The 27,158-nt window shown below is 52.6% G+C and overlaps 1 protein-coding gene across 1 annotated transcript in view; it reads left to right on the top strand.

The window, feature by feature from the left end:
- The window catches only part of UBE2QL1 (ubiquitin conjugating enzyme E2 QL1), a 40,685-nt gene extending 13,926 nt beyond the window's left edge, over positions 1–26,759 (top strand). The window contains exon 2 of the mRNA XM_060634334.3: positions 25,403–26,759. Coding sequence (XP_060490317.3) covers positions 25,403–25,534 — 132 coding nt within the window. The 3' untranslated portion in view covers positions 25,535–26,759. The remainder of the gene's footprint in view (positions 1–25,402) is intronic.
- Positions 26,760–27,158: the final 399 nt, after the last annotated feature.

Below are 27,158 nucleotides of genomic sequence, written 5' to 3' on the forward strand. Positions count from 1 at the left end.
TGCTGACAGCTCAGAGCCTGGAGCCTGCTTCGGATTCTGTGTCTCCCTCTCTCTCTGCCCCTCCCTCACTCTCTCTCTGTCTCTCAAAAATATACAAAAATATTAAAAAAGAAAAGAAACAGTTCTACTCACCGTTGCTCAGACTGAGTTTTCGCATTTGAGTCTCTTTTTCTCTCCTGCAGACTATCTAGCTGTCATCAGATCTTTTGGTTGACATCATTTCAGTCACCCTAGCCTAAGAAAAATATTAAAGGACTTCAGTCTGCACCTTGACCCTGACCGCACAGCCCTGAGTCTCTGGGGCTTGCTGGTCCCCTGTTCAGATAAGCCTTGGGCTCTGCAGGCTTTGCTGGGAAGGTCGAGCCCAGCGGGCTGTGCGCCTGCTGTCAGGCAGCCCTCGACGTCATCGCCCTTGACGAGGCCATAAACGGCACAAGGGCAGGCCACACTGTTGAACTTTTAAGGCCTGTGGACGAAGGGATCCGTGGTGCCACCTCAGAAGTGGGTGTGCGTCAGCACCCAATCGGGAGAGACCCTCAAACCCGGACACGGGAGGAGGTACACGAAGGGTGCAGCCGTCTCTAAGAGGCATGAGTGCAGGAGGAGGGCGGGAGGGCACCAGCAGGTGCCGGCCGATGCAGGGTGGGCCGGTGGGGGCCAGGAGCCCCCAGCCCAGAGCGTGGTTTGCACGTGGCTTTGCCACGTCAGAGCACATTCACGTGCGTGCTTTTTGGAGGTCCAAGACAGGCAGGGCTTCGGGCGCGAGGAGCACAATGGGCTCGGCTGGCAGCCAGCAGGGGCGAGGCGGGTGTCTGTTTTCTGGAGCGCCCGTCCGTGACGGGATTGAACCAGACCTCTGCTTCTCCAGCGGGAACTAGGGACTTCGAATTCTGAGGTGCATCTTCTTCCCTCCGTGTGGTCTCATTTTGTAGCATCATCACGTAGGTCTTGTCAAAGATCCGGGTGTGAGAGGCCACTATTAGAAGACGGTCCGGCACAAAGCAGTGGCTCTAGGACTTGAGGGACAAAGGACTGTGCCCTCACTCAGCACGCACTCAGGACACGATGGGCCTCCTCCCGGTGGGCCCAGCCCCGTAGATTCAGTGGAAACTTCCATACTGGACTATTAAATTAAGTTGCCTAAAGGGTTGAGGAAAATTCAGGCTCCTACATCTACCCGGAAAGGCTATTATTTTCTAATGCGTTTGGTCTTAAGAAAAATAATTCAGTAATGCTACCTGGTCTGATAAGGCAGGTATAGTTTGAGTGATAAGAAAGGAGAATTTTTCTTTTTAAAAAATTTTTTAAAGTTACGTATTTATTTATTTTAAGAGACAGAGAGCATGGGCAGGGGTGGGGCAGAGAGAGAGAGAGAGAGAACGAGAGAGAGGGGAAATCCCAAGCAGGCTCCACGCTGTCATTGCAGAGCTTGCTGACGTGGGGCTCGAACTCACAAACCATGAGATCACGACCAGAGCTGAAATCAACAGACACGTAACTGACTAAGCCACCCAGGTGCCCCGAAGGGAGAATTTTTCATAGGCGATCTTTGCTTTCAGACATAGGATTCTCTGAATCATCCGGTCAGTCGTTGTCGGCCGGTCAGTCGTCGTCGGCCAGTGAGTATCCTCCTTTCCTGTTCCCCGTTATGTTGTTCCCATGAATATCGCTACTTTGTATCCCATCTTCTTCTCTCCCATCACCTGCGGGGATCACCTGCATCTCGCTAGTTTCTGCGGTTCTTCGAAGCCAGTAAGTCACAACACTTACGGGTAGGTAGCATCCTAGAAAATATTTCAGAATATTCTAGAAAGCATCGCTGAGGTTGGAGGACTAAAACCTTTTAAAACCCATTTCTTGCAAACCTTACGCACGTACCATATGTTAAATTTATCACACGGTAATGTGAAGAAAGTCTGGGGAAAGAATGCGGGTTTGGGAATGACTGCAGAGAAAAGAAAGAGCCACTTGGATGAAGAGGAGTGTGGGGTTTGCTCGGCGCGGGCAAACCCTATCTCCTTGCTGGTGTACGTTGTAAAGCTTGTGGGCTTGTTGTGTGGCCAGTACCCCCTCCCACAGTCCGTGGGCTTCAGGCCTTAGGCCACAAGGGGCCAGGAGCTGGGCCTTGATCCACAGGTTTCCCAAAGCCCAGGTTTACGCGCAACATTTGTGCTGTGATTTTACACTGACTCTTTTTCCAGAAGAGTCTAAGGTTTTTTTTTTTTTTAATTCGTTGAATCACATAATTAAGCAGGGTTGGGAAAAGTAGACGTAGTGAATGAGCTCACCAAGATGTCAGTGACGTTTCTTGAGCTTTGATAACATTGGCATTTCTTTGCCATTTAAAGCAAATTCTCTTCGCGTGTATTATGGTTTTAAATTCCTCGGTGGGAACAACAAAGCTACAGGAGATTGAAAATCCTGCACCAGACAAAATTCCAAAAGTCCTAGGTCAGAGGCGTGAGTTGTTTTCCCGTCAATGGAAAAAGATGAGAAGTAGTTTCCAGCCCATTCCCATAGAACTTTCCAGCACACGTACTCGCTGTCTGTCTGTCTGTTCGTAGAGTCCTCGTTGGAAGCACCTGATTTCACTGTTGCATCCGCGAACGTGTGGTTCTCGCCACTGCTGGCCGCCCTTCTCGGGTAGAGCTGGGCCAGGGCCACTGTATGCAGGTCCCCGGGAAAGAGGCAGGCTCAGCCTGCCCGCGCTCGCCCGCCGAGCTCAGAGCGGGCACCCTCCTGGCAGCCGCGGGTCCGGAAAGGCCGCCTCCGTCCCGGGCTCCCTGGCGGGCTGCACAGCACTGCACCAGGTGCACACAGAGGCGTCAGGTGTCCCCCCCCCCACCCCCCCTTCGGATGTCAAATGCCTCAATGACATTTGGGACGTTGATTATTTGGACTGGAGGGCGGCTGTTGCCTGTGCTGGATATTTATACGTGGTGCAGCCGGAAGCATTCGGAGCTCTGAGGGCCACCTGTGCTGGTGTCCTGAGGAGAAGCCACCCCTCCGAGGGATCAATGACATCATCCTCACCCAGGACCCGTGAGGGGCAATGCCAGAATCCGTCACTGAGTCAACGTGACCGCCTTCTTAGTTTTCTTCGACTCGTAACAAAGACACTGAAATTTCAGAGCAAAGCGGAGTAGCAGACAGTACTTAGGTTCTGTCTAAATAAGAGTGGCTATTTTAACGCCATAGCAGAAAACCGGGAAATTAGCAAGATAGAACTCACCAAATTGCTGTCCCGTGACCGAGTGTCAGCCTTGGCCGCCACTGTCCAGGAGGAGAAGGTGCTAGGAAAGCCCATGGGAGACCCTGCAGCCCCTACAGTCCTGCTCTGTGGGGCGCTCTGTGATGCTTCTCCGCGCCCACCCCCCGCCCTGCTCAAGGACCCAACACACAGCGGCTCAGAGTCAGGTCAGAGTCAGAGGCGGGGGGGGGGGGGGGCACAGCCGGAGGACAGGAGCCAGCTCACTTCCTGCTTGGGGGTCAGCGTGGGGGGCCAAGACCCCGTCTCCCAACACCAGCTCCCAGCACACCATGGGCCACCTACACATGCTTCCAGAGTTAGCCCGTACCGGGCGTCAGAGGAAACGGAGTCTCCACTCATCATTTCCCCGTTTTCAAACTCTTTTGTTTCTCCTGTGCGGAACATTTATCTAACACGCCTTTTGTGTTATCACCTCCCCACTCACTACCGGTGGCCTCCCTCTGCCGTTCAGGCCCTAGCGTAGCCCTCCCTCCACTCCCCTGTCCTCCCCACTACCCCCCGCCCTCCCCTCCGCTCCCCCGTCTTCCCTCTGCTCCCCACCTGCTCGGGCCCCAGGACAGCAGGGAGGCCGGAGGGCGGTGAGCACCTGACTCTAGGGAGACTGGGCTCAGTGTCTCGGCAGTGAGTCTGCGGGTCCCTTCAGCCCCCCACCCCCTCCTCACACGCTGGAACAGGAGTCCATTCGGCATCCCTGGGAGGACTCAGCGAGCTGCCCCGGGAGGAGCTGCCTTGCCCCTTAGCACCCCAAGGCCAAGTGCCCCATGAGAATCCCAGCATCCATGCAGGCCCCTCTCCGCCTCACCTCCTCCTTGCAGCCTCTGCTCTCCCCCTGCCCCGCACTCTGGCTGAGCAGCTCCCTTCCCTGCGCAAGCCCAGAGCTTCCTGCTCCCAGCTCATGGGGCACATGCTTCCTCACGGGTCCCTGCTGTCTCCCAGCCTGGAGAACCATGTGATCCCCACAGGGGGAGCATCTCCCCATAAAGGGAGCGCCTCCCCTCAGGGGAACCATCTCCCCATAAAGGGAGCGCCTCCCCTCAGGGGGACCACCTCCCCATAAAGGGAGCGCCTCCCCTCAGGGGGACCATCTCCCCATAAAGGGAGCGCCTCCCCACAGGGGGAGCACCTCCCCACAGGGGGAGCATTTTGGTGGGGCTCCGTGGGGGCGCGTGGGGCCCACGAAGGTAGCCCTGCCCTCGCAGCTGGCTGTCAGCCCGCAACTGTGGCAGAATAACTGAGGCGGTGACCTTCAGGTACTGCAGGATCCTGAATCATCAAAGAGACGACAGGTGTCGAGTGCTCGGTAAATGTCGGGACAGTGGACGTTTTTAGCAACAAAACGACACTCAATCGAAAAGGCGATTGCCGGTTGACACTAAGCACCCAAATAATTTCACCCCCAGCACCGTGTGGATCCCACATGACTTGTGTTTTCTTTTTTTCTCTAAACGTGAAATCTACCGGTCACGGTGTTTTAGCAAACGAGAACTAGATTTATTGTTTTTGTTTTTAATCATGTGCCCTTGAAATGTCACCCTCCTACTTGCCAGAAAGCACGAGGCAGACGCCTGACAGAGGCCGAATCTGGGCTCCAAGAGACGGTGAGGGAGGGACCCCGTTCCACTTCCCAGCCGACTGATGGTGTCCCGGTTTGGGGTTCGGTTTTTACACAGTTTTATCGTGAAGGGTGTGATTTGAATACTTGTCTGCAAACACCTTTTCCTTCATTTCTTCGTGGCCTTGTCCCTGTTGGAAGTTTCCGAGCCACTGTAAATTCACTCCCTCTCTCTCCCTCTCTCTCCTCTCTCCCCCTCTCTCCTCTCCCTCTCTCTCCTTCCCTCTCTCTCCTCTCCCCCCGTCACTCCTCTCCCTCTCTCCCTCCCTCCCTCTCTGTCCTTCCCTCTCTCCCTCCTCTCTCCCCCTTCCTCCTTTCTCTTCCTCCCTCCCTCCCTCCCTCTCTTCTTTCCCTCTCTCATTCCCTTCCCCTCTCTCCTCCCTCTCTCTCCTTCCCTCTCTCTCTCCTCCCCCGTCACTCCTCTCCCTCCCTCCCTCCCTCCCTCTCTGTCCTTCCCACTCTCCCTCCTCTCTCCCCCTTCCTCCTTTCTCCCTCCCTCCCTCTCTCTCTGCTTTCTCTCTCTCTCTCTCCTTCCCTTCTCCTCTCTTCTCTCTCGCCCTCCCTCTCTCTCTCCTCTCCCCATTCCCTTCCATTCAGCTGTGACTTTTCTGGTCGGAGCTGTATTCGGCTATATTATTATTCAGAGAATGCTGGGATCACAAGGCACCACAGACAGGTGGCTTAAACAGCAGACATTTATTTCCTCACAGTTCGGGAGGCCGGACCTCTGAGCTCTACGCGTGGGCGAGTTTGGTTTCCCCTGAGGCCTCTCCTAGACTGTCAAAGCCCTCTTCTCCCCGTGTCCTCACATGGGCGTCCCTCTGTGCGGTCTGTGTCCTGATCTCTTCTTACAAGGACACCTGTCACCTTGGACGAGGGCCCACCCGGATGGCTTCATTTTACCTTAATCGCTTCGGGAAAGATTCCGTCTCCAAATACAGTCAGATTCGGAGCTCCTGGGGGCGAGAACATCAGCATACATATTGGGGACACAGCTGAGCCCCAGACAGAGCCTTTCTTTCAAAGCGGGTGTCGGTGTAGACTGTGCTATAGACTTCCAGGCCCAGAACGTGCATTTGCCTGGGGCCGCAGAGAGAGAGGACACCGGGTATGCAGGGGCTGGCATCGGTGGTGTGGCTAATCCAGGAGGACCAGACCGTTGATGGTTTTTTTCCAACACCCGCTGGAGGGTCGGTGGTCCTAGAATTCAGCAGTAGTGGGCAGCCTAAGGTCGAAAGGATAGTGAATATGTTTTAATCCAATTGGTTTTTATGGCGAAACACCCAAGTCGATGCATTTTTTAAGATCAAAAGTTACTTTTGGGGCACCTGGGTGGCTCAGACAGTTAAGTGTCAGACTCGTGGTTTTGGCTCAGGTCATGATCTCATGGTTCATGAGTTCAAGCCCCACATTGTGCTCTGCGCTGACTGCTTGGGATTCTCTCTCTCCTTCTGTCCCTCTCTCTCTCCCTCTCTGTCTCTTCCCCTCCCCTGCTCATGCTCTCCTCTCTCTCCCTCTCTCAAAATAAACTTTAAAAAAAGAAGTTATGGGGCACCTGAGTGGCTCAGTCGGTTGAACATCCGACTTCGGCTCAGGTCATGATCCCATGGTTTGTGGGTTCGAGCCCCGTGTTGGGCTCTGTGCTGATAGCTCAGAGCCCGGAGCCTGCTTCGGATTCTGTGTCTCCCTCTCTCTCTGCCCCTCCCCAACTCGCACTCTGTCTCTCTCTCTCTCTTTCAAAAATAAACAAATAAATAAATAAGTAAACATTAAAAAAAATTTAAGCTGCTTTTGTCATTTTAGATATCCTTATCAAATTTCGATGTAGGATGCTTTCCAAAAACCCTCAGTTTCACTTGTACGGTAATTTGACTCATTGAATTTACAGTTCCGTCAGAAAACAAGTCTTAGTTGTAAATTTTATCGATCACTGGTGGAAACCAGGGTGCCACGGGTTTTGGTGGTCCACCACATCCGTCACGGAGTTTTGGGGGAGGGCCGTTTGCACTTTGCAGAGCAGAGGAATCCATTTAAATATGCCCAAATACCTCCAGTTGTCTGCATCCAGGACGCTGGAACAGGCAGGGGTCCCCCCCACAGGAAGGCTCCTGGCAGAGATAACAGACTTGATGTGTGGAGACGTGGCCTCTCCTCTTGTGCAGCTACGGTCCGCCCTTAACCCCTCCTGCCTTGTCTTCCCAGAAGTGTAGACTCTGGAGCAAACAGCCTGGCTGGGTCACCAGCACTGACAGAGGGTGGCAGTGTGGTCCGAGCCTTCCCTGCGGCTCCCCGGTCATGAGCGCCTTATGTCCGTGCGTCCAGACTCAAAGCTGGCACTGGCTTTCGGCATCTTGCCCACGCCCGACCACAGATGCCCACCCACCCCGGAGGTCCCGTGATGAGAGGGCTTTTCCGTAAACTTCACAAACATCAGGGCCCCCCAAAATACCAAAAGACTAGGTGCTTTATTATATGTATTCCAAGGGTTTTTATAAAATAAAAAGGCATATTCAAAGTGTTTATATAATTTTCTTATTCACATACTGTACCCTTAGATGTTCACGTTTTAATTTCGGGAGGCTATCTCTGACTCTCACGGTATTGTAATTAAAATGGTCTGTAGGGTTTTTTCTTCCACTACGTGCATTTGATGGGGAAGAAAAGCAATTAAATGAAAAAGAAACTGATTTTCTCTGTGTCTGTCGACTTTGATCTGCCTTCTCGATTATAATGATTTTTTAGGGAAGTAGATTGCTCCAATGCGGTTCAATTAAGCAGCATTTATTGAGTAGGAGTCAAATGCCCTTCGGCAGTGAAAGTGAACACGAGAGACGTTGCACGTGGACGCTCCGGTGAGCCCTGCATTGGTCAGTGGCCATCGTAGGACAATAGCACCAGTGAGGAGCGAGCTGTCCTGGTTGGGGACTGAGTTATAGGTCTGCTTCTGTGCACCAGCACTGCTTGGGTGGCCAAAGCAGACACCACAGCCCGGGCGGCTTCAGCAATGTATTTTCTGGGGCACCTGGGTGGCTCAGTCGGTCAAGCGTCTGACTTCAGCTCAGGTCATGATGTTGCAGCTCATGAGTTCGAGCCTCGCGTCGGGCTCTGCGCTGACAGCTCGGAGCCTGGAGCCTGCTTCACATTCTGTGTCTCCCTCTCTCTGCCCCTCCCCTGCTCACATTCTGTCTCTCTCAAAAATAAATAAACATTAAAAAAAATATTTAAAAAAAAAAAAACCAATGTATTTTCTCACAGCTCTGGAGTCTGTTCCTCTTCCTAGAAGGACGTGAGTCGTCCCGGCTTGGGGACCCACCCTAGCGACCTCGTTAAAGCTTCCTCGCCTCCTTGCAGACCCCGTCTCCAAATACAATCACAGCAGAGACAAAGGCTTCAGTGTACGGGTTGGAGGGGAATGAAATTCAGTTCGTGACACATCTTTCACGTGATCTTTTTCTTTGCCGTTTGAATTGTTTATTTTGTCCTTTGCCCATTTGTACTTGGATTGCACTCTGCCTTATTTTCCTTAGGAACTTGGCCGTCAAACTGAGTCCTAGCAATCTTTGTCAGGGGTCTATTGCTACCTAACAAATCAACCCGAGATTTGGTGGCCTGAGACAACAAGCGCGTGCTTGTCTCACCGTTTCTGTGGTCGGGCGCGTCTGGCTCTGGTCTCCCCTCGAGCGGCTGCCAAAAGGTGGCGGAGCTCAGCTTCCAAGGTCTTTCGTGTGGTGCTGCCAGGGTTGGGTTCCTTGATGGCAGTTGACCGGAGGCCTCTTCCTGGGGCAGCTCACAATATGGCGGCTCGTGAGAGAAGGAGAGGGGCCCAGACCGAAGATGCATCCCAGCACTTCACCCTACACTGTTCCTTAGACGTAAGTCACAGGTCCCGTCCACCCTCGAGGGAAAGGACGTGGACACCAGGGATGGGGACCGTGGTGGCATTGGTAGAGGCAGCCCGCCCCAGGGTCATGGAGTATTTGCTGATAGTGTCAACGGGCCTTGCTTTCCTCACGTTTTCTAACCTGTTACTATCGATAGATGGGAAAACGATGAAACTCTTGTACGTACGTATATGTTCACATAGGTACGTGAACTCCTACCTCATCTTTATTGACTTTCCTTTTGTCTCAGATGCAGAGAGGTGGGTTCCCCACAGCCCCCCAAGCTGTGGAAACCCCTCAGCTTTTAGTAGATGTTCTTCAAGATGCTTGGATCCTTGTAAAGTGTGTAACGTTCTGGGCATATATGTGTTTTCGGTGGTTTAGTGAGCCGCCGATGTAACCCTTTGTATTTTTCCTCATTGCTCTCACGCCTGTATTTGCTGCTGCGCACATTGTGTGCACAGTGTGATCGACCGCTTTTACTCATCCCCTCTCGGGGGAAGACCCCAGCCTTCTCTGGCTCTTATCCTCACATAAATGCTGCAGTTCACCTCCTCAGACTGGCCGTCTTAGGAATGAGTTTTCAGATTCTCCTGGGAGCTGTGCCCAGGCGTGTCTTGTTGGCATAAAACCTAAGCATTCTGACTTTTTCTGGGTATTGCCAGAATCTTCCAGAATGGCTTCCCTGACCAGTCCATGCACCTCCTCAAACACCCTCAGCAATATCCTCCATCCTGAGTTTTGGGTGGTTTCTTATCTCTGTTTTAAAGTACAGTTCTTGGGGCACCTGGGCAGCTCAGTCCGTTAAACATCCAACTTCAGCTCAGGTCATGATCTCGCGGTTCCGCGTCAGGCTCTGTGCTGACAGCTCGGAGCCTGGAGCCTGCTTTGGATTCTGTGTCTCCTTCTCTCTCTGCCCCTCCCCTGTTCACACTCTGTCTCTCTCTCTCTCTCAAAAATAAACATTAAGGGGCGCCTGGGTGGCGCAGTCGGTTAAGCGTCCGACTTCAGCCAGGTCACGATCTCGCGGTCTGTGAGTTCGAGCCCCGCGTCGGGCTCTGGGCTGATGGCTCGGAGCCTGGAGCCTGTTTCCGATTCTGTGTCTCCCTCTCTCTCTGCCCCTCCCCTGTTCATGCTCTGCCTCTCTCTGTCCCAAAAATAAATAAAAAACGTTGAAAAAAAAATTAAAAAAAAAAAAAAATAAAACAAACATTAAAAAAAAATAATGATAAAGTACAGTTCTCGCTAATACATTTGGACATTGCCTCCTGAACTCGTCAGCCGTTCAGATTTTTTCTTCGAATAACCTCTTCATATTTTTTCCCTACCCTTCTCTGGGCTTTCTGGTTACCTGGCTTTTTCTTGTCAACTTACAGGAATTCTCTCTGTTTTCCGTAGAAGTCCACCTTCATTCCCCTCCGCGTCATGAACATGTTTCCTTGGCCCCATCTACTGACCCACCTGGCCCTCTTCTGCTGCCTTTTATTATTCCTTTTATCCTGCAACAGGTCCCCATGTAAATATGACTCACTTATCTTCCTGCTCCTGTGTAGGTACTATAGTATCTTTACGAACCGCCTCCTACTCTAACATCAGAGAGGACAACACCTCTTCGTTACTCGTCTTTGCTCTTGGTGAATCATTAACGTCCCATGTAAGTTTTTTCAATGGTTTGTCAAGAGTTTTTGTCATCGTGGTGATTTACTTTCTGCAACAGAGCATCCCCTGAAATCTCACCATGACACAGTGAACGTGCTTTTCCTGCACACGGTCTCGGGTGGCTTGGCCCCCCCTTTCTTGTAGTGTGTCCGTCTAGAGCATGTGGCCCCAGAGGTCACAGGGACAGGGGGCGAGTATGGGCCAGCACATCAGCTCCTAACTGCCCCCACCTGGAAGGACACGCTTTACCTCTCCTCCCGGTCCACTGGCTGGCACCGGCCACAGGGCCGAGGGCTGGTGGTGGGAGCTGGGAAGCACACTTGTGCTTGTAAAGCACTGACCTGTCTACCACATCAGGTTCATCAAAAACAGCCACATCCGAAACCCACCAAGTTGTGCACGTTAAATATGTATGGCTTTTTGTATGTCAATCATACGTCAATAAAGTGGTTTAAAAAACAGCTAAGCCTTTAGGATTTTCTGTGTAGGCTGTTGTATCATCTACAAATAAGGAGGTCAGCAGAACACTGCATCCTGGTGGCACAGAAAAGCTTAACAATATCGTGAGAGCAGACAGACAAAACCAGAGCCAAACTATTATTTTTACCACCTCAAATATGAAGGTACGATAAGCTTGATATTTGTGTATTTAGATCTTAACACCAGCCAATGTAAATCCCAAATAACAAATCCGGGAAAATTCAGTTGAAAAAATTGTCCTTCTGCCATTTGAAACATCACTGCGAACATGCCCGGGGTCAACGTTGTGTCGCGGGGAAAGGGCGCGTCGATGGTTTGCTCCGAACTCCCCTGACATCTAGTTAGCGTGCTCCGTGACAGGCCCCCACGAAAGTTTTGACCGCAAACAGGACAACGTGTTGCAAGGGGTGTTTTCAGTGAACATGAGAGACTTTACCTTGAGATTCCGGTTTTCTGAACACATTCACCTTATTAAAGACACTTATTGGACAGCTGTGATGGAAGTTGAGTGCTCACTGATGTTTCTAGCCACCACCCACCGCCACAGTCTGTGACTTCACGAAGGTCACCTGTCCAGCACAGAGCACTGGTTCTTGGGCTGTTCTTAACGACTAGTGTGGGCGAGGGGTGTTGTGGTGGGAACGGGGTATCCACGTCGGGTAAGGTTGGCATGTCCTGGCTTACGCGGAGTTATTACAATCCTTGGAGCCGACCGGATGCTGGTATGTCTTGGGAACATCCAGTCATAGTTTACAGAGCGCACCATTTCCCAACGTTTCGCATCATGGGGTTCTAACTCTAATTCCAGAAATAGGCTGGCCTTGTTGGGGGACCCTGTCATTTACTGCAGCTACTGCCATGGAGGAGTCCTTTGCCCCTTCGTTCTCCACCCGATCGCTTGCAAAGTTGGAACAAGGGCACCTCCTGGGTGAGGCGGAGATGAGCTAACGTGTATAAAATACTGAGTGGGACACGTTTTGGGGAAATGGCGACACGTGGGTACTACCTCTGCTTTGGAATTCTAGCTGGGACACAAAGCAGCCTTGAGGTCGATGTCGGTAATTCCGCATGCTTGGTCGTTCGCTCCTCTGGAAGCGTGCGTGAGCACCCACGGGGTGCTGGGTGCATAGCGGCGCGACCCTTGCGGATGAGGACGCAGGCACCCGACGTGACGGGGGAGCTGCCACAGCCTCAGGTCTTCGTCATGACCCGTAGCGGCAGGTGGTTTGCGCAGCTCAACTTGATGCCCTAAATTCAGACGTGTGTAAATTGGAGGTTCACGTTGGTCCCGTTCCTAAAAGTCCGGCGGGGTTTGGTCGGATCTGGGAAGCTGCTGCTTCACGTGTTGGATAATGCGGAAGGGGTGTGTAGGAACCGTCGTGTCCCGGCACTTGCTAGTGGGGTGACCATGCTCCCCGCCCCCGCCCCAGCCAGCCTGTTTCCGCTCCCGGGTCAGGGAAGGCAATGCTTACTCCGCCTGCCTCACCATGGGGCCAGATGCAGAGGAGAAGAAAGGTCATTTGAAAAGGACGTAGAGACTGTTGCAGGCTTTGCAGGGACGGCCCTCGGGCTGTAAGCAGAATTGCCTCGCCTGGCGCTGTAGGGTGGAAGCGACCGCGGGTGCTGCCCGGGTGAGCCTGGCGATTCCGCCTCCGTTGCAACCCCTGCCGCTGGTGCTTTAAGGTGCTCGTTCCGCAGCAAGGATGCGTTGCGTCCTCTGTGGCTGCTGGTCTCAGCATTCCTGTGGGTTTCGATGAAAGACAAGACCTACCAACCCCCACGCGGTGAGTTCACGTCATCACGGAAGGGTCTGTCTCTTTCTTCCCCAACGCTCAGTGCCCTGGTACAGAGGAAGAAAACTTGTTTGGGGAAAAGAGGAAATGAGGCAAACGTAATCCCAATTGGGTGGGGCGTGGGGTGGATCTAAGAAAGGACTTGATAGTCCGGTGTAGATAAATAACGTGACCTTTGTTTTTCCAAAAGGGAAAACGGATATATTGCCTAAAAATCTATTTAGTATTTAAATACGATTATGAAATGCTCAGCTGCACCCATATCGTGCAAACCTACGCACGATCTGGGCACGTTTGGGGTGTGGGCTGCTTCAGGGGGCACCCCGTATTTATATTTCCGTCACCTGTTGGCAGAGCGGCTAGGAGCATGGACACTGGGGACCAACCTTGTGAGTTCAGGTTCCTGTTTGACCACCTACCTGCTGTGTGCCCTTGGCAGTTGAACTCTGCCTCGGTTTCCCCACCATAAGGGAAGCCCTCGCAGTTCCTCTCTAGCGAGGACTGAGTGATTTTATACACGTAAAGCCCTCAGAACAGTGGCTGGCACAAACTTTACTTATATTGTAGTACAAAGTACGTAGGGGCACCCGGGCGGCTCGGTCGGGTAAGCGTCTGACTCTTGGTTTCCACCGTGGTCGTGATCTAGCGGTTCATGGGTTCAAGTCCCGCCTTGGGCTCTCTGCTCTCAGCACAGAGCCCGCTTCAGATCCTCTATCTCCCTCTCTCTGCCCCTCCTCCGCCATGTGCGCCCTCTCTCTCTTTCTCTTCCTCTCTCTCCCAAAATAAACATTAAAAAAAATAATAAAGTATGTACTGTTTGAAGATCCCCAGTGATGTACGGTATGTAAAAATCACTGATTGAATTCTTTACTCATTGTAACTTTTACTTTATCAGAAAGAGAAGATCCTGTGGCAACACTACTATACCAATAAAAGTGGAAATCAGAACATCCCCAAAGTAATGACCTAAAAGTAATAATAGCCATCCCAGTTGCTTATAGAGCATCACTTTTTAATTTTTATTAGGTCAACCAAAATCAGTCCCTCGGTTTTCTATGCGGTTGAGTCAGAGCCTAGAAATTGGAATTTAGGACCAACTTCCGTTCTTGATTGCAGGCTTGAGACTATTTTATGATAACGGAACACTGCATTTTCCAGAAAGATCCCTACTCCTTGCTTTCTCAACGCTAAGGTATTTTATGCCCTATCTTTGCCCTGTGTGTTCTTGCAAACAGAAAACGTGTGTGTTGGGTCTCATCTACACTGGGGCCATCACCTGCATAACACCGGCAAGTCAGGGAAGGTGGGACAATGGCGTGCAGGCCTGGAATGGTTGGAATCCTTCTATCCAGTTCTGCGTCGCACCCTGCCAGCGGACTCTGAATGCTGAGCGCGCTGAACCGAACGAGAGACCAGTGTTCGGTGGAAGGTGGGGGGTAGGAAGGCAGGGTCAGGTAATGAGGGGTGGGAGCCGGCGGGGAGCCTCAGGAGGTGGGGGTGGGGGACAGACTGGAATACAGGGAACAGTAGAGTCCAGCCGTGGGGACAGAATGCTGACGTGTGCCAGGTTTGTGTCCACGGCGCGGGAAACGCACAGGCTTTCCGGAGCCTGCCTCTGGTCTGGGTGCTGGATTTCACCAAGCCCCTCCAAAAAGTGTGGTTGATGAAAATACTCTTCGTTTTTGAAGTAAGTGCATGAGGACTGCTTGAGTTAGGGGATGAGTTCATCACCCGCCATCGATTGGCAGTGGTCGGAACACCCCAGGGGCCTGGAGTCAGGCTGCTCAGGTGGTGGCTGAGCGTCTGGAGATCTCAGGGGGGCCGGTCTCCCTCACCCTCCTCTTCTTTCCAGCAGCAGGTCGTCTAATAATGGCGGTGGGAGGGGAGCACCTCGTTAGCGCCTCGTTAACAACCGGTGCAGGAAACAACCAAAATTGTGTTCTCAGGGCAAACGTAGCAAGTCTGGTTCAAGCCTACTCTAAGGTGTGTGGATGTTAAAAGTCCTCCAGCACTTGGGGGCGTCTGGGTGGCTCCGTGGGTTGCACATCTGACTTCGCCTCAGGTCATGATCTCGAGGTTCATGAGTTCGAGCCCCGCGTCGGACGCACTGCTGTCAGCCTGTCGGCGCAGAGCCCGCTTCGGGTCCTCTGTCCCCTTCTCCCTGCCCCTGCCCTGCCTGTGCTCTCCCAAAGATAAATGAGTATTTTTTATAAATTTTTTTTTTTTAACGTTTATTTATTTTTGAGACAGAGAGAGACAGAGCATGAACGGGGGAGGGTCAGAGAGAGGGAGACACAGAATCCGAAACAGGCTCCAGGCTCTGAGCTGTCAGCACAGAGCCCGATGCGGGGCTTGAACTCATGGACCGCGAGATCATGACCTGAGCCAAAGTCGGCCGCTTAACCGACTGAGCCACCCAGGCGCCCCTTAAATGAGTATTTTTAAAAGAAGGTCTTCAGCCCTTGGAGGGCCGACATTCCCACAGGGGAAATCAGCCCATTTTAAGACGACATCAGGGATCCTTCTGGGTCTCCGAGATGCCCAGCAGGCATTGCTGTCGTAGGGCCCCCTGCATGCGGGGCCTCGATGCGCTGGGTCGTCATGGTGGTCCCATGAGACAGGGACTCTGGGGGGGGCGGGCAGCCTGAGTCACAGACCCGCTCCCGCATCAGCAATACCTATGTGCCAGCTATTTCCCCGGCAGGAAAACGTACTTTGGATTGTAAAGGCAAACCACAGCTGTCTTCACTGCCTGCTGGTCGCCCCCGGTGAGGACGTGCCGTTCGCAGGGCAGGAGTGGCCCCCTCTAGGGACAGGTAGCAAGTCCCTTCCCCCGGAGTCCAGTGACCCCAGCTCCGGGGACTCGGAAATGCCCGCCGCCCCCGCCCGTCCTCACGGACAGTTTAGAGAATTGGAGCCCAAGTCATGGCCTTTGCACACTTTAATTTTTCCAGAAACTGTATCTCAAGATTCCCAATGATTTCAAAGTCTCGTTGGCTTTATTTAGTCCACGTGGCAGAATTTCCTTCCGAGCTGGGAAGGTCCCGCGGCGCCTGTGTTATGGGGCAGGAGCGGTCTCTGCCGTTACAAGTTACGCTGCCTGGGGGGGTGGTGAGGCTGTGACGTGCCACCATAAACCGCAGACACACACGTGCCTCCTGAAGCCGGAGACCGTCTCCCGAGTCAAAGCGTAAGTTACCTTGGTTGCCTGTGACAGCCTTGGGTTACTTCTTGACGTCATTTGTCCAGTAGAGCCCAGTTTGGGATGGTTTTGTGAGACTCACGGAGCCCCTGCCAGCAGGTGCAGAGAGCGGAGCACGGCCGCCCCCTGTTTTGACGGGTTAATCCCCAGTGACAGTTCCTGTCACGTTTTTCCAGTGACGTTCTCGGGCTCCTCCGTGTCTTTGGAGTCCCCGTCGGTGGCATCGCCGTTGTTATCGTCCGTGCTGAGACAGAACTCTTCACGCGACCCTGATCGATGGGGGCGGGTGGGGGGTGGAGCTGGTTACGGAGGGTCATGACATCAGGCAGACCCCTGGCCAGAGGCGGGTGAGTGACCCCTGCCAGCAGACCTGCCTTCTGTGGGGCAGAGGGCACAAGGCGGGCAGATGGGGCACCTCGCCACGCTGGCAGCCGTCGGCTGGTTCCCGAATGCCCACGGGCCCCGCCTCCCTGGAGAAGAGGATGACCCGGCCTCTCCTACCAAGCGCCCCCCACCCCCACGTCGTACAGCAGCAGAGAAGCTCCGTGTGCCCAGCACGCGGTCCTTAAATCAGGGCCGTGGGGCAGACTGAAGCAGCCTCGGGCATCGGGGCGCGTGCACTGGGTGGGTGGCCCCAAGTCGGAGTGAGTGGAGTCCCAGCCCCGGAACGGAGGGCTGCAGCGAGGATCGAGCCACCGAGAACGAGCAGATAGACGAAAGCACCGGTGGCCGCTGTGGGCGAGAACCTCGACCCTCATCCTCTTTAAATGTGTCTCCAAGAAGAAGGGCAAATACGGTGCCCTAAGGAAGGCCCAGTGTGTAGGGATGATGGGCGCCTGGATTCCGGCGTGAGAGGTCAAGTTGCGCAGGAAAATGCCACCTTTCCTGCCAGCCGGTCACTCAGCACAGAACGGATGCGGCGCAAGAAGGTGGCCGAGGCTAATGGAGTTAACACGCACCTGTTCGTCCCAGTGGAGCCGGTCCCAGGGAGGAAGGTTTCCGTGAACCGAGACAGGCCAGTGTGTGGAGATCCAGGGAGTCTGACCCTGATACCAGAGACAGAGATGTGCTGTGGGGCTGGCCCAGAACCCCACACGTAGGCAGCTGGGCTTAGCTCGTAAGTAGAAGACGCTGACGAAGCGGCTGCAAACGGAACACGGGGTCCTCGGCTTGGCCTGTCCACGGGCTCCGTTTGCATTCTGTGTCCAGGAGCAGCGGACGCTACGGTGGCCAATCGTCTTGAGGAGCAGGAACTGTGAGTAAGCAGGTGTCTCACGAAGGAAGACCTGCCTGCTCGGGTCACACACAGACCGGAGTCGAGGAGGGCGCCAGGGTCCACAGCGCTGTGGCCGGAAGACCAGACGGGTCTAGGTCACTGGCCAGCTCAGGGCTTAAAAGTCTGGTACGTGCGAGATGGCAGAGGTGGAGCCCCATGCGACAGAGAGGGTGCAGGGCGGTGGCGGCGTTCAGTGACCTCGGCGCGTCCTGAGTCCCACGGGAGAAGGCAGGCTGGGCGGCGTTTCGTGGAGTAGATGGTCAGTGTCGTGTTTCCTTTCTCCTGTATCTGCAACCCTCCTCCATGTGCCTGCGGGCCGGCCTGGCCTTGGGCTTGAGAGCATGGCCTCCAGCACGGCCCTGGAATCTTGTGTGACTCTGACCGCATTACGTGACCTCGCCGTGTCTGCTTATTCATCTGTAAATCAGAGTTGATTATAGCGAAGCCTACCTGGTGGGCTTTCGGGGAGGGTTTGATGCGTGCGTTCAGACCCCATCCCGAGAAGGATGCCGGGCACACAGCCGCCGTGACCGCCTTCAATAAGTATGTCGAGCTGTCACTTCCTGTGTTCCAGTGCCGCTAATGAAACCCACGGGGACCCAGCTGCTTAAGCAGAAGTATCAGCATTCGTGGAATTGCCAAAAAAAAATTTTTTTTGAAATGATTATCTGAAATAATTTAAATTTTTAGGAAAAAAAATTATTTTTCTCTGCTTGCTTCTTCCAGGAAAATACCATCTGTCTCAAAAAAGAAAAAAGATTCAATAATTGCTAGAACTTTCTTTAAAGTGTAGAGGATGTGGAGATGCTTGTGTTTTGCAAGCTGTGCCTTCGGTGCTGCCAGTGGCTTGAGGATATTTTATGATAACGTTAAATAAGGTAGCTTCAGTTTCATTGCTACTGAATGTTACCCAAGTTTATGTAAAAGCCGCCTGGCTCTGATATCCTGAGGTGTTTACAAATTTAAGAGAAGATATCTGAGGACATTCGTTACCTAGCCATTGGGAAAATAGTTTAGAAACTGTAATAGAGCATAGGTTACCTGAGCTTTCTCAGTGGAAAATTCTAGAATGTTCCACGAAGTAAACAGTCCTCCTTGAGTGAAGTGGCTTTGTATCCTGGGCGGTGTTCTCAAACTTGGCCCCGGTGAGAGTCAATTCCGCAGGAAAGCTAGTCAGTGGTCCTGGCTGTGCCCGCCAGGCTCCTGGGTTAAGCCCTGCGCCTCTCGCTCACCTGGCCCCGTCTGGGATCTCCAGCAACCTGCACGACATCTGTTGGGGGGGCAGGCACTTAATAAATCTTTGGGAAATACAGGTTGCTTTCTTGGAACTTTTTTTATAGCTGAGCTGTCCTTAACAACCAGGCTCGTTGGGTTTTCGTGTGCAGAGATTGCTAAAGCATGAGGCCAAAAGGAGTTTTTCAAGCTCCGATCTGATGACAAATCAAGGAAGCATCTCACACACTGCAGGTGCTCTCCCGGCGCTCACCTGCCACCTGAGCGCCAGCCGTGGCTTCCCGATGCCCCCTTGCCTGACACCCGCCCCCTCCCCACTCCCTCCCCAAGACGGTGCCATCGGCTCTGCCATCACCGTGCCCCAGTCGCCGTCAGACATCTTGCCACTGCACAAGGACCAGTTCCCCTTTATCCTTCCCCAAAGGCTCACTCACCCCCGTGGCAGGTGTCCCTGTGCGTAGGACTCGGGTGTGGAGGCTGAGGCGCAGGGAGGGCAGTTCACTCAAGAGCCAGTGACTGTGTCCCCTCCCTCCTCTCTCCCCACCGTGGACTCTCCCCATGTCTGTGATTTGGAGCCCGCGATGTGAGAGCCCCACGCAGTACATCCGACGGCCCCCTTCAGCCCTGCGTGGCTGCGTTTCTGGTGCGTGTTCCGAACCCGCCGACTCAGAGGACTCAGGGGCTGATCCCGGAAACCTGTTTCCTCCCGGGTCGGAAGCCTGAAACGCCCTGGGCCTCCTCTGCCACCATAACCATCCTTCCCCAAGCCCTGCTGTCCTGTCCTTTGCTGGACTTAACCGCTCTCCCCTACCCACACTGCCTCCGCCCCAGACCAGACTCCCCTCCCTGCCTTGGCTGGCGCTGGGCAGACTCCCCGACAGGCGGGGGTCTCCCACCATAAACTGACCACCCTCCGGACTGGCTCAGGCGGCCTGGGGCTTCCCCAGCTCAGCCAGGAGGCTTCCCTCAGGGCTGCTGTCGGTCCCCTTGGTGGTCATTTCACTTCAGGGACCCACACATCTCTCCGTGCAGCTTGACCATCACACACAGTCGCACACACAAATGTACACGCGCTCAGGAGACGCCACATACGGGAGAACCTGCGTGCGTGCTCGTGCACACATACACACGTGCACCCGGGCACACATGTGCACTCGGGCACGCGCACACACACACACACACTCTCAGACCCGTGGAAAGTGCTGCAGAACCACATCAGCGTGTCCCCGCCCCCAGCTGCTGTTTGCCGCCTCGCTGGACCGGATCCAGCTCAAGTCCCCCCCCTCGCTGGTCAGCGGCTTGGCGTAACTGTTTCGATTTGAAAACGTGTCTTTGAAGCTGCCTCGTCTGTTGTAGGGTCCTATCTGCGCTCTGGAACTCTGTGAGTTGATCCGCTTTGCACGTTAGACCCCAAAGAGCGGCGGACTCGTGGCTGCCTTCCAGGGTGGACCTCCTTCCAAAGATCTGGGGAGCGTGTCTTCCCCCCACCCATGGGTTGGAAACCCGCGCCGGAGGGGTTAGGGGTTGTGAGCGCTCTCAGACTAACAATTACACGTTCAAAGACTTTGAAAACAAGTGGCCACTCTGTAATTCAGCCCAGGAAATGAGTGAAAGAACCTCAAAACTTCACATGAGGAGTCTGGAAACTCTATTTTTAAAAGAGCGGAAGCCTGTAATTCACGGGCAAATGAAACACAGGAATACCACGAAAGTAGGCTTGTGAAGAAAAATAAAGCGGTAAGAAGAAAAACCTAATCAAGGGAGAAATGCAGAATGAGTGTATTTATCTCATGCACTGTCATGAGACAACAGTGTTAAAACAGACAATATTGAAAAAAGCTGGGAAATCAGCCACATAAATGCGAAATACTAGATTTGCCCACAGACATTCCGTGACAGAAGAAACCAAATCGTGATGTCCATATGGAAGACAGAAATTTGTGTGTTCTTTTGTTTTTAATTTTTTTTTTTAAGTTTACTTACTTAGAGAGAGAGAGCATGCACATGAGCAGGGGAGGGGCAGAGAGAGAGAGACAGAGAGAGAGAGAATGAGAATGCCAAGCAGGCTCCACACTGTCAGCACAGAGCCCGATTGCGGGGCTCGAACTCACAAACTGTGAGATCATGACCTGAGTCAAAATCAAGGGGCCGCGCTTAACCGACTGAGTCACCCAGGCGCCCCCGTGTGTGTCTTGTTTTTCCAAGAGGCCAGAAGGAAAGTAATTGTCAAGGGGTAAGATCCTCTGTGATAGTTCCAAAAATCAAAAGCCCCGTTTGTTGTGGCCACCTGTGCCTGGCACTGTGCCCAGCATTTCACGTGTTTCAACGTAGGAAACCCCGATAAAAATCCAGTGTCCCGTAACACTATTCGTATGCTTACTTTACAGATGAGGAAACTGAGATTCAGAGAGGTTAAGTAAGTCGCCCAGGGTTACACAGCCAGGAAGTGTTGGAGCAGGGATTTGAAGCCAGGTCTGTTGAATTGTGTACCCTCACCCCAGCACACACACACACACACACACACACACACACACACACACACACACAGACTCACTCACTCCATGCCCCAGACTCACCAAGTGTCTTTCCACGGTTCTCTGAATACATTAGGCTGTTTCAGCTTCTGCTTATCCTCGCCACCATGGCCTGGAAAACACCTGCCACCCATATGTCAGCTCGACTGTTGTCAAACACAGAAGAAGTCTTTCTCGAGGCACAGACAAGCGGCACTACCCCCCTCTCCCCTCCGCCCCGCCCCCCATCCCACCTGGTCCCCTACGAGGACCAGAATCGTTTCTACCTTAGAAAGCTGTGCGATCCCAGTGACTAGCAGTTGCTAACTTGGGGAGGACTTGTAGCAATCCTTGGCTAAACAGATAGAAAATGAGCAGACTCCTTGGTCCGGGCCGTCTTTATTCTGTACTCCAGCTGTGCTCAAAGGGTGTGATTCTACCTCTGAGGGGACATTTGGCAGTGACTGGAGACGATTTGCCTGTCATCTGCTTGGGGGCCACTGCTGCATCCAGCTGCAACGCAGCTAAACTAAACATCCTACAGTGCACGGGGCCACCCTCAGCAGAATGATCGGGCCCCTGATGCCGATGGTACTGAGGCTGGGAGCCCTGACATGTGCCTTCTGTCTCAGCAGCTACAGCACACCCCCGTTATCTCCCCATAATGGGCTCTCAGCCCCTACAGGCAGGGGCCATATCACTTTGTCTTTTTAGGCCCTGCACCCAACATAATGAAGGAATAAACGCAGAAGTGACAGGGACGCCTGGGTGGCTCAGTTGGTTTGGGCATCCACTTCAGCTCAGGTCATGATCTCACGGTTCGGGTTCTGTGCCGACAGCTCAGAGCCTGGAGCCTGCTTTGGATTCTGTCTCTCCCTCTCTTTCTGCCCCTTTCCCTCTTTCTCTCTCTCTCTCTCTCTCTCTCAAGAACAAGCAAAAAAAATTTAAAAACTAAATCAAATTAATAAAATTAGAAAAAAGAAGCGAAAAAGTCACACTGAAATTCAATGTGCTCATTGGGGTAATGGAAACCATGTAGGATCAGGGGATTGAACTGAGGACCCGAGTTTGGAGTTGCTTATTAGCTAGATAGAAATGTGTAGCCATATAGAATTTTTCACGTTGAATTATTGTGATTGTGATAGCCCAAAAGCTCCGTGGCCAAAAAAAAAAAAGTCAAACCAAAGTATCAACTCATAGATTTGTTTGACACACACAGTCCCAGAGAACTGTATTCTCATTAGCACTGCTCGACATCCGTGTTATGGTGAGATTTTTAAGGCAGTTGGGGGGAAATCCTACGGTTGCTCATAACTGCATTTACCGTCTGTGGCTCAGGAGAGAGGGAGGTTACGTACCTAAGCTCTTAATGATGGCGCAAAGCTATCACACTGGGTTGCGTAAACTCCCCTCCAGGTCTTTTTGAGCTAAACACACGTCGAGGTATTTTAGGAGAAACAGCAATTATTCAGGGAAACTCTCCAGAAGGGACTCTTTGGTCATCAGGCAAATGGAAACAGACAAGGGAGAAATGTGAATGTTGTGACAATAAGAAAAACAGCTCTTAAGTAATGGTAAGACACAATTTACATTTTTCTGAAGTGCTTCCAAATGCAGGATCTTCTCTGACATTCATAATGATGCTGTGTGGCGAATATTGTTCCCACTTTATCGAGGAAAATACAGAGGGTCAGAGCGGTTGAGCTGAAGGTTTTCCCACAGTCCACCCTCTAGGAGATGGTACCTGGGGTGGGGGGAGTGGAAAATGGAAGGCGGCTCCACATCAGACTGTGGGGGGCTCAGGCATGTGGAATGTCCCCCCTTCTTGATCCAGGGGGCATCGCAGGGGCATCTCAGCAAAACAGCTCAGCCACCCTGGCAGGGCCAGGCAACGTAAGTGGTGTTTCTCAAGCTCGGTATCTCGCTGGGTGATATGTAAACAGCCAATCAGAAGGGGACAGGCCATCTATGAGAAGAGATCTGTTAACTGTAAACTAAGATGTGAGAAACAGCGGACCAGGGGAGAGGTCTCCGTTGAGGGCAGCGAAGGTCCGGAAACCTCCGGCTGGCCGACAACAGACTCTGTTTCCTGGTTGCTGAATTGACTGAGTGCTGGGGCTCTATGTTCATAATATTTCCTGGGAAGAAAAGGAAACAAAGAGCGGTCTGTTCATTTGGGGTTTTGTCTGTTGTTTTTTGTAACAGTTGGGACTTTTCACAGGGAATAGACAAAGTCTATGTTCGTGCCAAGAGTGACAGAATATTCCAAGATATTCGAGAGCTTGTATTTGGCTGCTTTGGGTTCAGAATTCTCAAACCTTGCCATGGACTTCTGGTGTTATAGACAAGAATGATAAGAGATGGCTAGAATCTGCGTGTTGTGCAAAAGAATACAGCCTGACGTTTGCTCCCACTCCATGTAGAAATTGATGCTGACATTTCTGCAAAGGTGCATTTGCTTGTGTTTAATGAAACAACCTTGGACTTTGATCTCAACCCATCATGATGATGATTATAAATGTATTAGCTTTTCACAGTCCCTTTTTATCAGCTATAACTATGCCACATAAGAAAAGTGGGAAGTTCCAAAATTAAAACCAGGAGCCACATCCCGGAGAGACATGGGGAACTTTCAGGAAGTCAGTCAGTGGCAATTTCCTGCCTTCTTCTCCTCCTGTCCTCCTCTGCCCTTTCAGCAGCTTGTGTGATGGGAACCAAGCAGCAGATTGGATGAGGTGGCCTTGCCCTTGGTGGGCATACGGACAAGTTCTGCCAGAGAGGTGTCCAGAGGGGGCAGAGCCCAGCTGTACCCGGATTTCTGGCTCCTTCTCTGGGCTTTGGTTTCCATCTCCACCATTGGAAAGACAGATGTTGAACCGTATGCTCTGAATTTAAGTGCACAGAATAGTCTTCCATTCCCAGAGGCTGGTGATTGGGTGCCATTTTCCCTGTGAATTACGAGGCCGGTGCAGCCGTCTTCCCACCAGAATGATTAGTGGGTTAAGACAGCTAAGATTGGGTGGACCTGACCTGCCTGTGGCCACATGGGCCAGGGTGGCTGCCGCCCCGGATGCCTCGTCCGAGGGTCCACTCAGAGGGGCTTGTTAGTAAAGGTTTATAAACATCAGGAGATTGTTGGAAATAGTGTGCATGCTCTTGTTGGTGGGTGAAACTCAACCAGGTCTTTCCGAGGTATCTCTTCCACCCCACCTGCAAAATGTGCACACGCAACGCTTAGGAAGACACGTAGATCTTCCAGGAGAGGCTCAGGGGTGTCCCTGCTGGCCGTGAGGCGTAAAGGAGGACAGCGCAGCTGGACAAGAGCCCCAACAGGCCTTGCTGACCGATGGTCCGTTGCCCAGGCTCCTCTTTCCCTTCAGTATTCCCCATGATGCCAGGCACACCTCACTCCCAGGGCTCTCTGGAAAGGAGGGGGCCACCTGAGAGGTGGTCACATCAGCAGTGCCTTTGGGTTCCTTCTCCCTCGTGATCCAGAGCCTGCTGTGCCCATTCTAAGGTAGATTAGACCTTCTTGTCCACTGCAGATGCCAACGCCCCACCTTTCTGGCCAGAACACACCTGGTCCCCGTGAGGGGTCGGGCCTCTCCCTGGGATTGTGTAAGGGGGCACCTACCTCTCATCATTCTCCTCTCGGGGCTCAAGGACAGCCTTCCTCTTCCTGGAAAATGACTCCACCATCCTGTCCTGAAATGGCTCCCAAGAGACATGAATTACAAGAAATTCACTCATTGTTCCTGGGCTTCACTTTTAAGAGTCAGAGTTTTGTTTTTTTTTTTTTTCATTTATTTTATTTTATTTTTTAAATTTTTTCTAATGTTTATTTATTTTTGAGAGAGAGAGACAGAGTGAAAGTGGGGGAGGGGCAGGAGAGAGAGAGAGAGAGAGAGAGAGAGAGAGAGAGAGAGAGAGGAAGACACAGAATCCGAAGCAGGTTCCAGGCTCTGAGCTGTCAGCACAGAGCCCGACACGGGGCTTGAACTCACAATCCGCAATATCATGACCTGAGCCAAAGTCAGATGCTTAATTGACTGAGCCACCCAGGTGCCCCTTAAAGTCAGAGTTTTAAAATGTGTGTGTGAATACATAAGTGTACACATCCAAATATGAGTCTGTTACAGGAGAGGCTGGAAGTCACAGGGAACATGTCCTCGGTGGGAGGCAGAGGCCATGGGAGCTGCCTTTCACCCGAGGGACAAGCCAAGGCTTCTGCAGATGCTCGTCTGGTGCAGGCCGGGGCCTCCCGGGCCACGGGGAGCCGGGTGGAGAGGAGCCAGCAGGTGCTTTCCGGGCCTGGAAATGAGGCATCAGGGGGAGCTGGGCGGCACCCCTCCTTCCCTGCAAGCCCAGCACCCCGCTTGCTTGGCACCCATCTGGGGGTCCCACAGGTGAAGGTAGCAGAAGTTAGCCCCTGTGGGATCAGAGCAGGGGTTCTAACCTGGTTTCCCTTTCCCTCTCTTGCAGGGACGGATCTGTAGAAAGGCCGGCAAATCAAAAAAGTCCTTCAGCCGCAAGGAAGCCGAAGCTACCTTTAAAAGTTTGGTGAAGACGCATGAAAAGTACGGCTGGGTCACCCCGCCCGTGTCCGACGGCTGATGTCCCCGGCGACGTGCGGTAGACTCTTCAGCCACCTGTCCACACACACACACGAATTCCCGACATCTCCTCCTCAACGCCGAGCATCCCCCACCCTTTTCTACTCTGCAGCCGGAACTGAATCCTGAATGCCAAGGAGACGTTTAAGTTATTTATGAACAGATGTGTTTACAGGGAGAACGAGGGAGTGAACGCTGTTCGGGATTAGGTTTCGATTGTAAATGAGCGGCCATCTCGAAGTCACTTTAGAACACATGTTGAGATGGTGCCATCTCCCAGCCCGCCTGCCCCTGTGCCTGCCCCTCGCACTGCCCTTAGCTTCTTCCCAGACAGTGGCCCCGAAGAGCAGGCAGGAGAGCCAGTGCCTGCTGCTCGCCCACTTCCATGTACGTGGTACCGTTCTTGTTTCCTAGGAACGCCCCGCATCGCTGTGCTCTGTGTCTGTTTCTCTCCCCGACAGGTCAGCATAACTTGGAGACGTGTCTTTCTGTGGCCCCGTGTGACGACATGTAGACCTCATTTGTGCTATGACCTTCGGCTCCTGAAAACACGAACTTAATATCACCAAGTTCTAGAGATGGAAAATGACAGATGTCCCCCGGGGAGAATGTGCTTTCTCTGCCTCCGCGGCGGTGTGCACCTGTCCGCAGCGCCCCGAGACTAGAGGCAGGGGTGCTGTGGCCACCGTGGGCGCACAACGGTTCAGATGCCGGGTGCACGCTCCCCGGGGCTCCGACGTTGGGACAGCCTCTTCAGTATTCCGGAACGTTCCTCCAACGCTGCATCGTGCTCCTATCTTCTCTCAGCTCGTCAACCCACCACCAAAAGCAAAAGACAATTTCCCATTCACTGAAGTCATCTGACTCATTTTATTATCTGTGCTAGTGACAGGGAATCGGAGAACCGCCAAGGGTACCAAGTGACCATACGAGGACTTGCATGACTGGGTCTGTTTCCTCACCCTTCAAGTCACTTGTGTGTCCCGGGGAGGGGAGGGGGGGCCGGGCTGCGTGATGCGCGAGCACCCTCGCTGTGATATCAACTTCCTGTTATTTAATCTCCCACAGTTCATTTTTCTCTTCTGTTAAGTTCCTTAGAACTTTCTAAGAAGTTCCATGAAATGAGGAAATACTGTTTATAACAATACGTGGGGAGAGGTTAAAATGTTCATTCCAGGTGGAAAAATCTTATTGGACACATTTTAAATAAAATCATGCATACCTGATGCCCTGCCTCAAGAATCCAATCATTGGGGGCTGTCCTTCCACTTAAAATATTTGATCTGTTTTTAAAATTTAATATTTGAAATGCCACGATGGCATTCTACGGTGAGGTTAAAAAAAAAAAAAAATGAGTCTTAGGGACCCGCGGCCTTTGCAAAAGGAGAAGCAGTTAGAAGCTAACAGGAAGCATTAAGGGTTGATTTGACCAAACTCGAGCGTTGCCAGTTATATTTTACCAGTGTGAAGGCCAAGAAATCTTTGCCGATTAGGTTAAAATTCTGTGGGCGGTTTTGGCTAACCCGGGGACCTGTTCACTTGTCCAGGGTTGTCAGGGGTCTGAAAGACCTGGCCTCAGAGGACGGGGGTCAGCTTCCAGCACGACTGGCCCGTTCACCAAATCC

The sequence above is a fragment of the Panthera onca genome, chromosome A1 (assembly GCF_046562875.1).
Source record: "Panthera onca isolate mPanOnc1 chromosome A1, mPanOnc1 haplotype 2, whole genome shotgun sequence".
Taxonomy (NCBI): Eukaryota; Metazoa; Chordata; class Mammalia; order Carnivora; family Felidae; genus Panthera; species Panthera onca.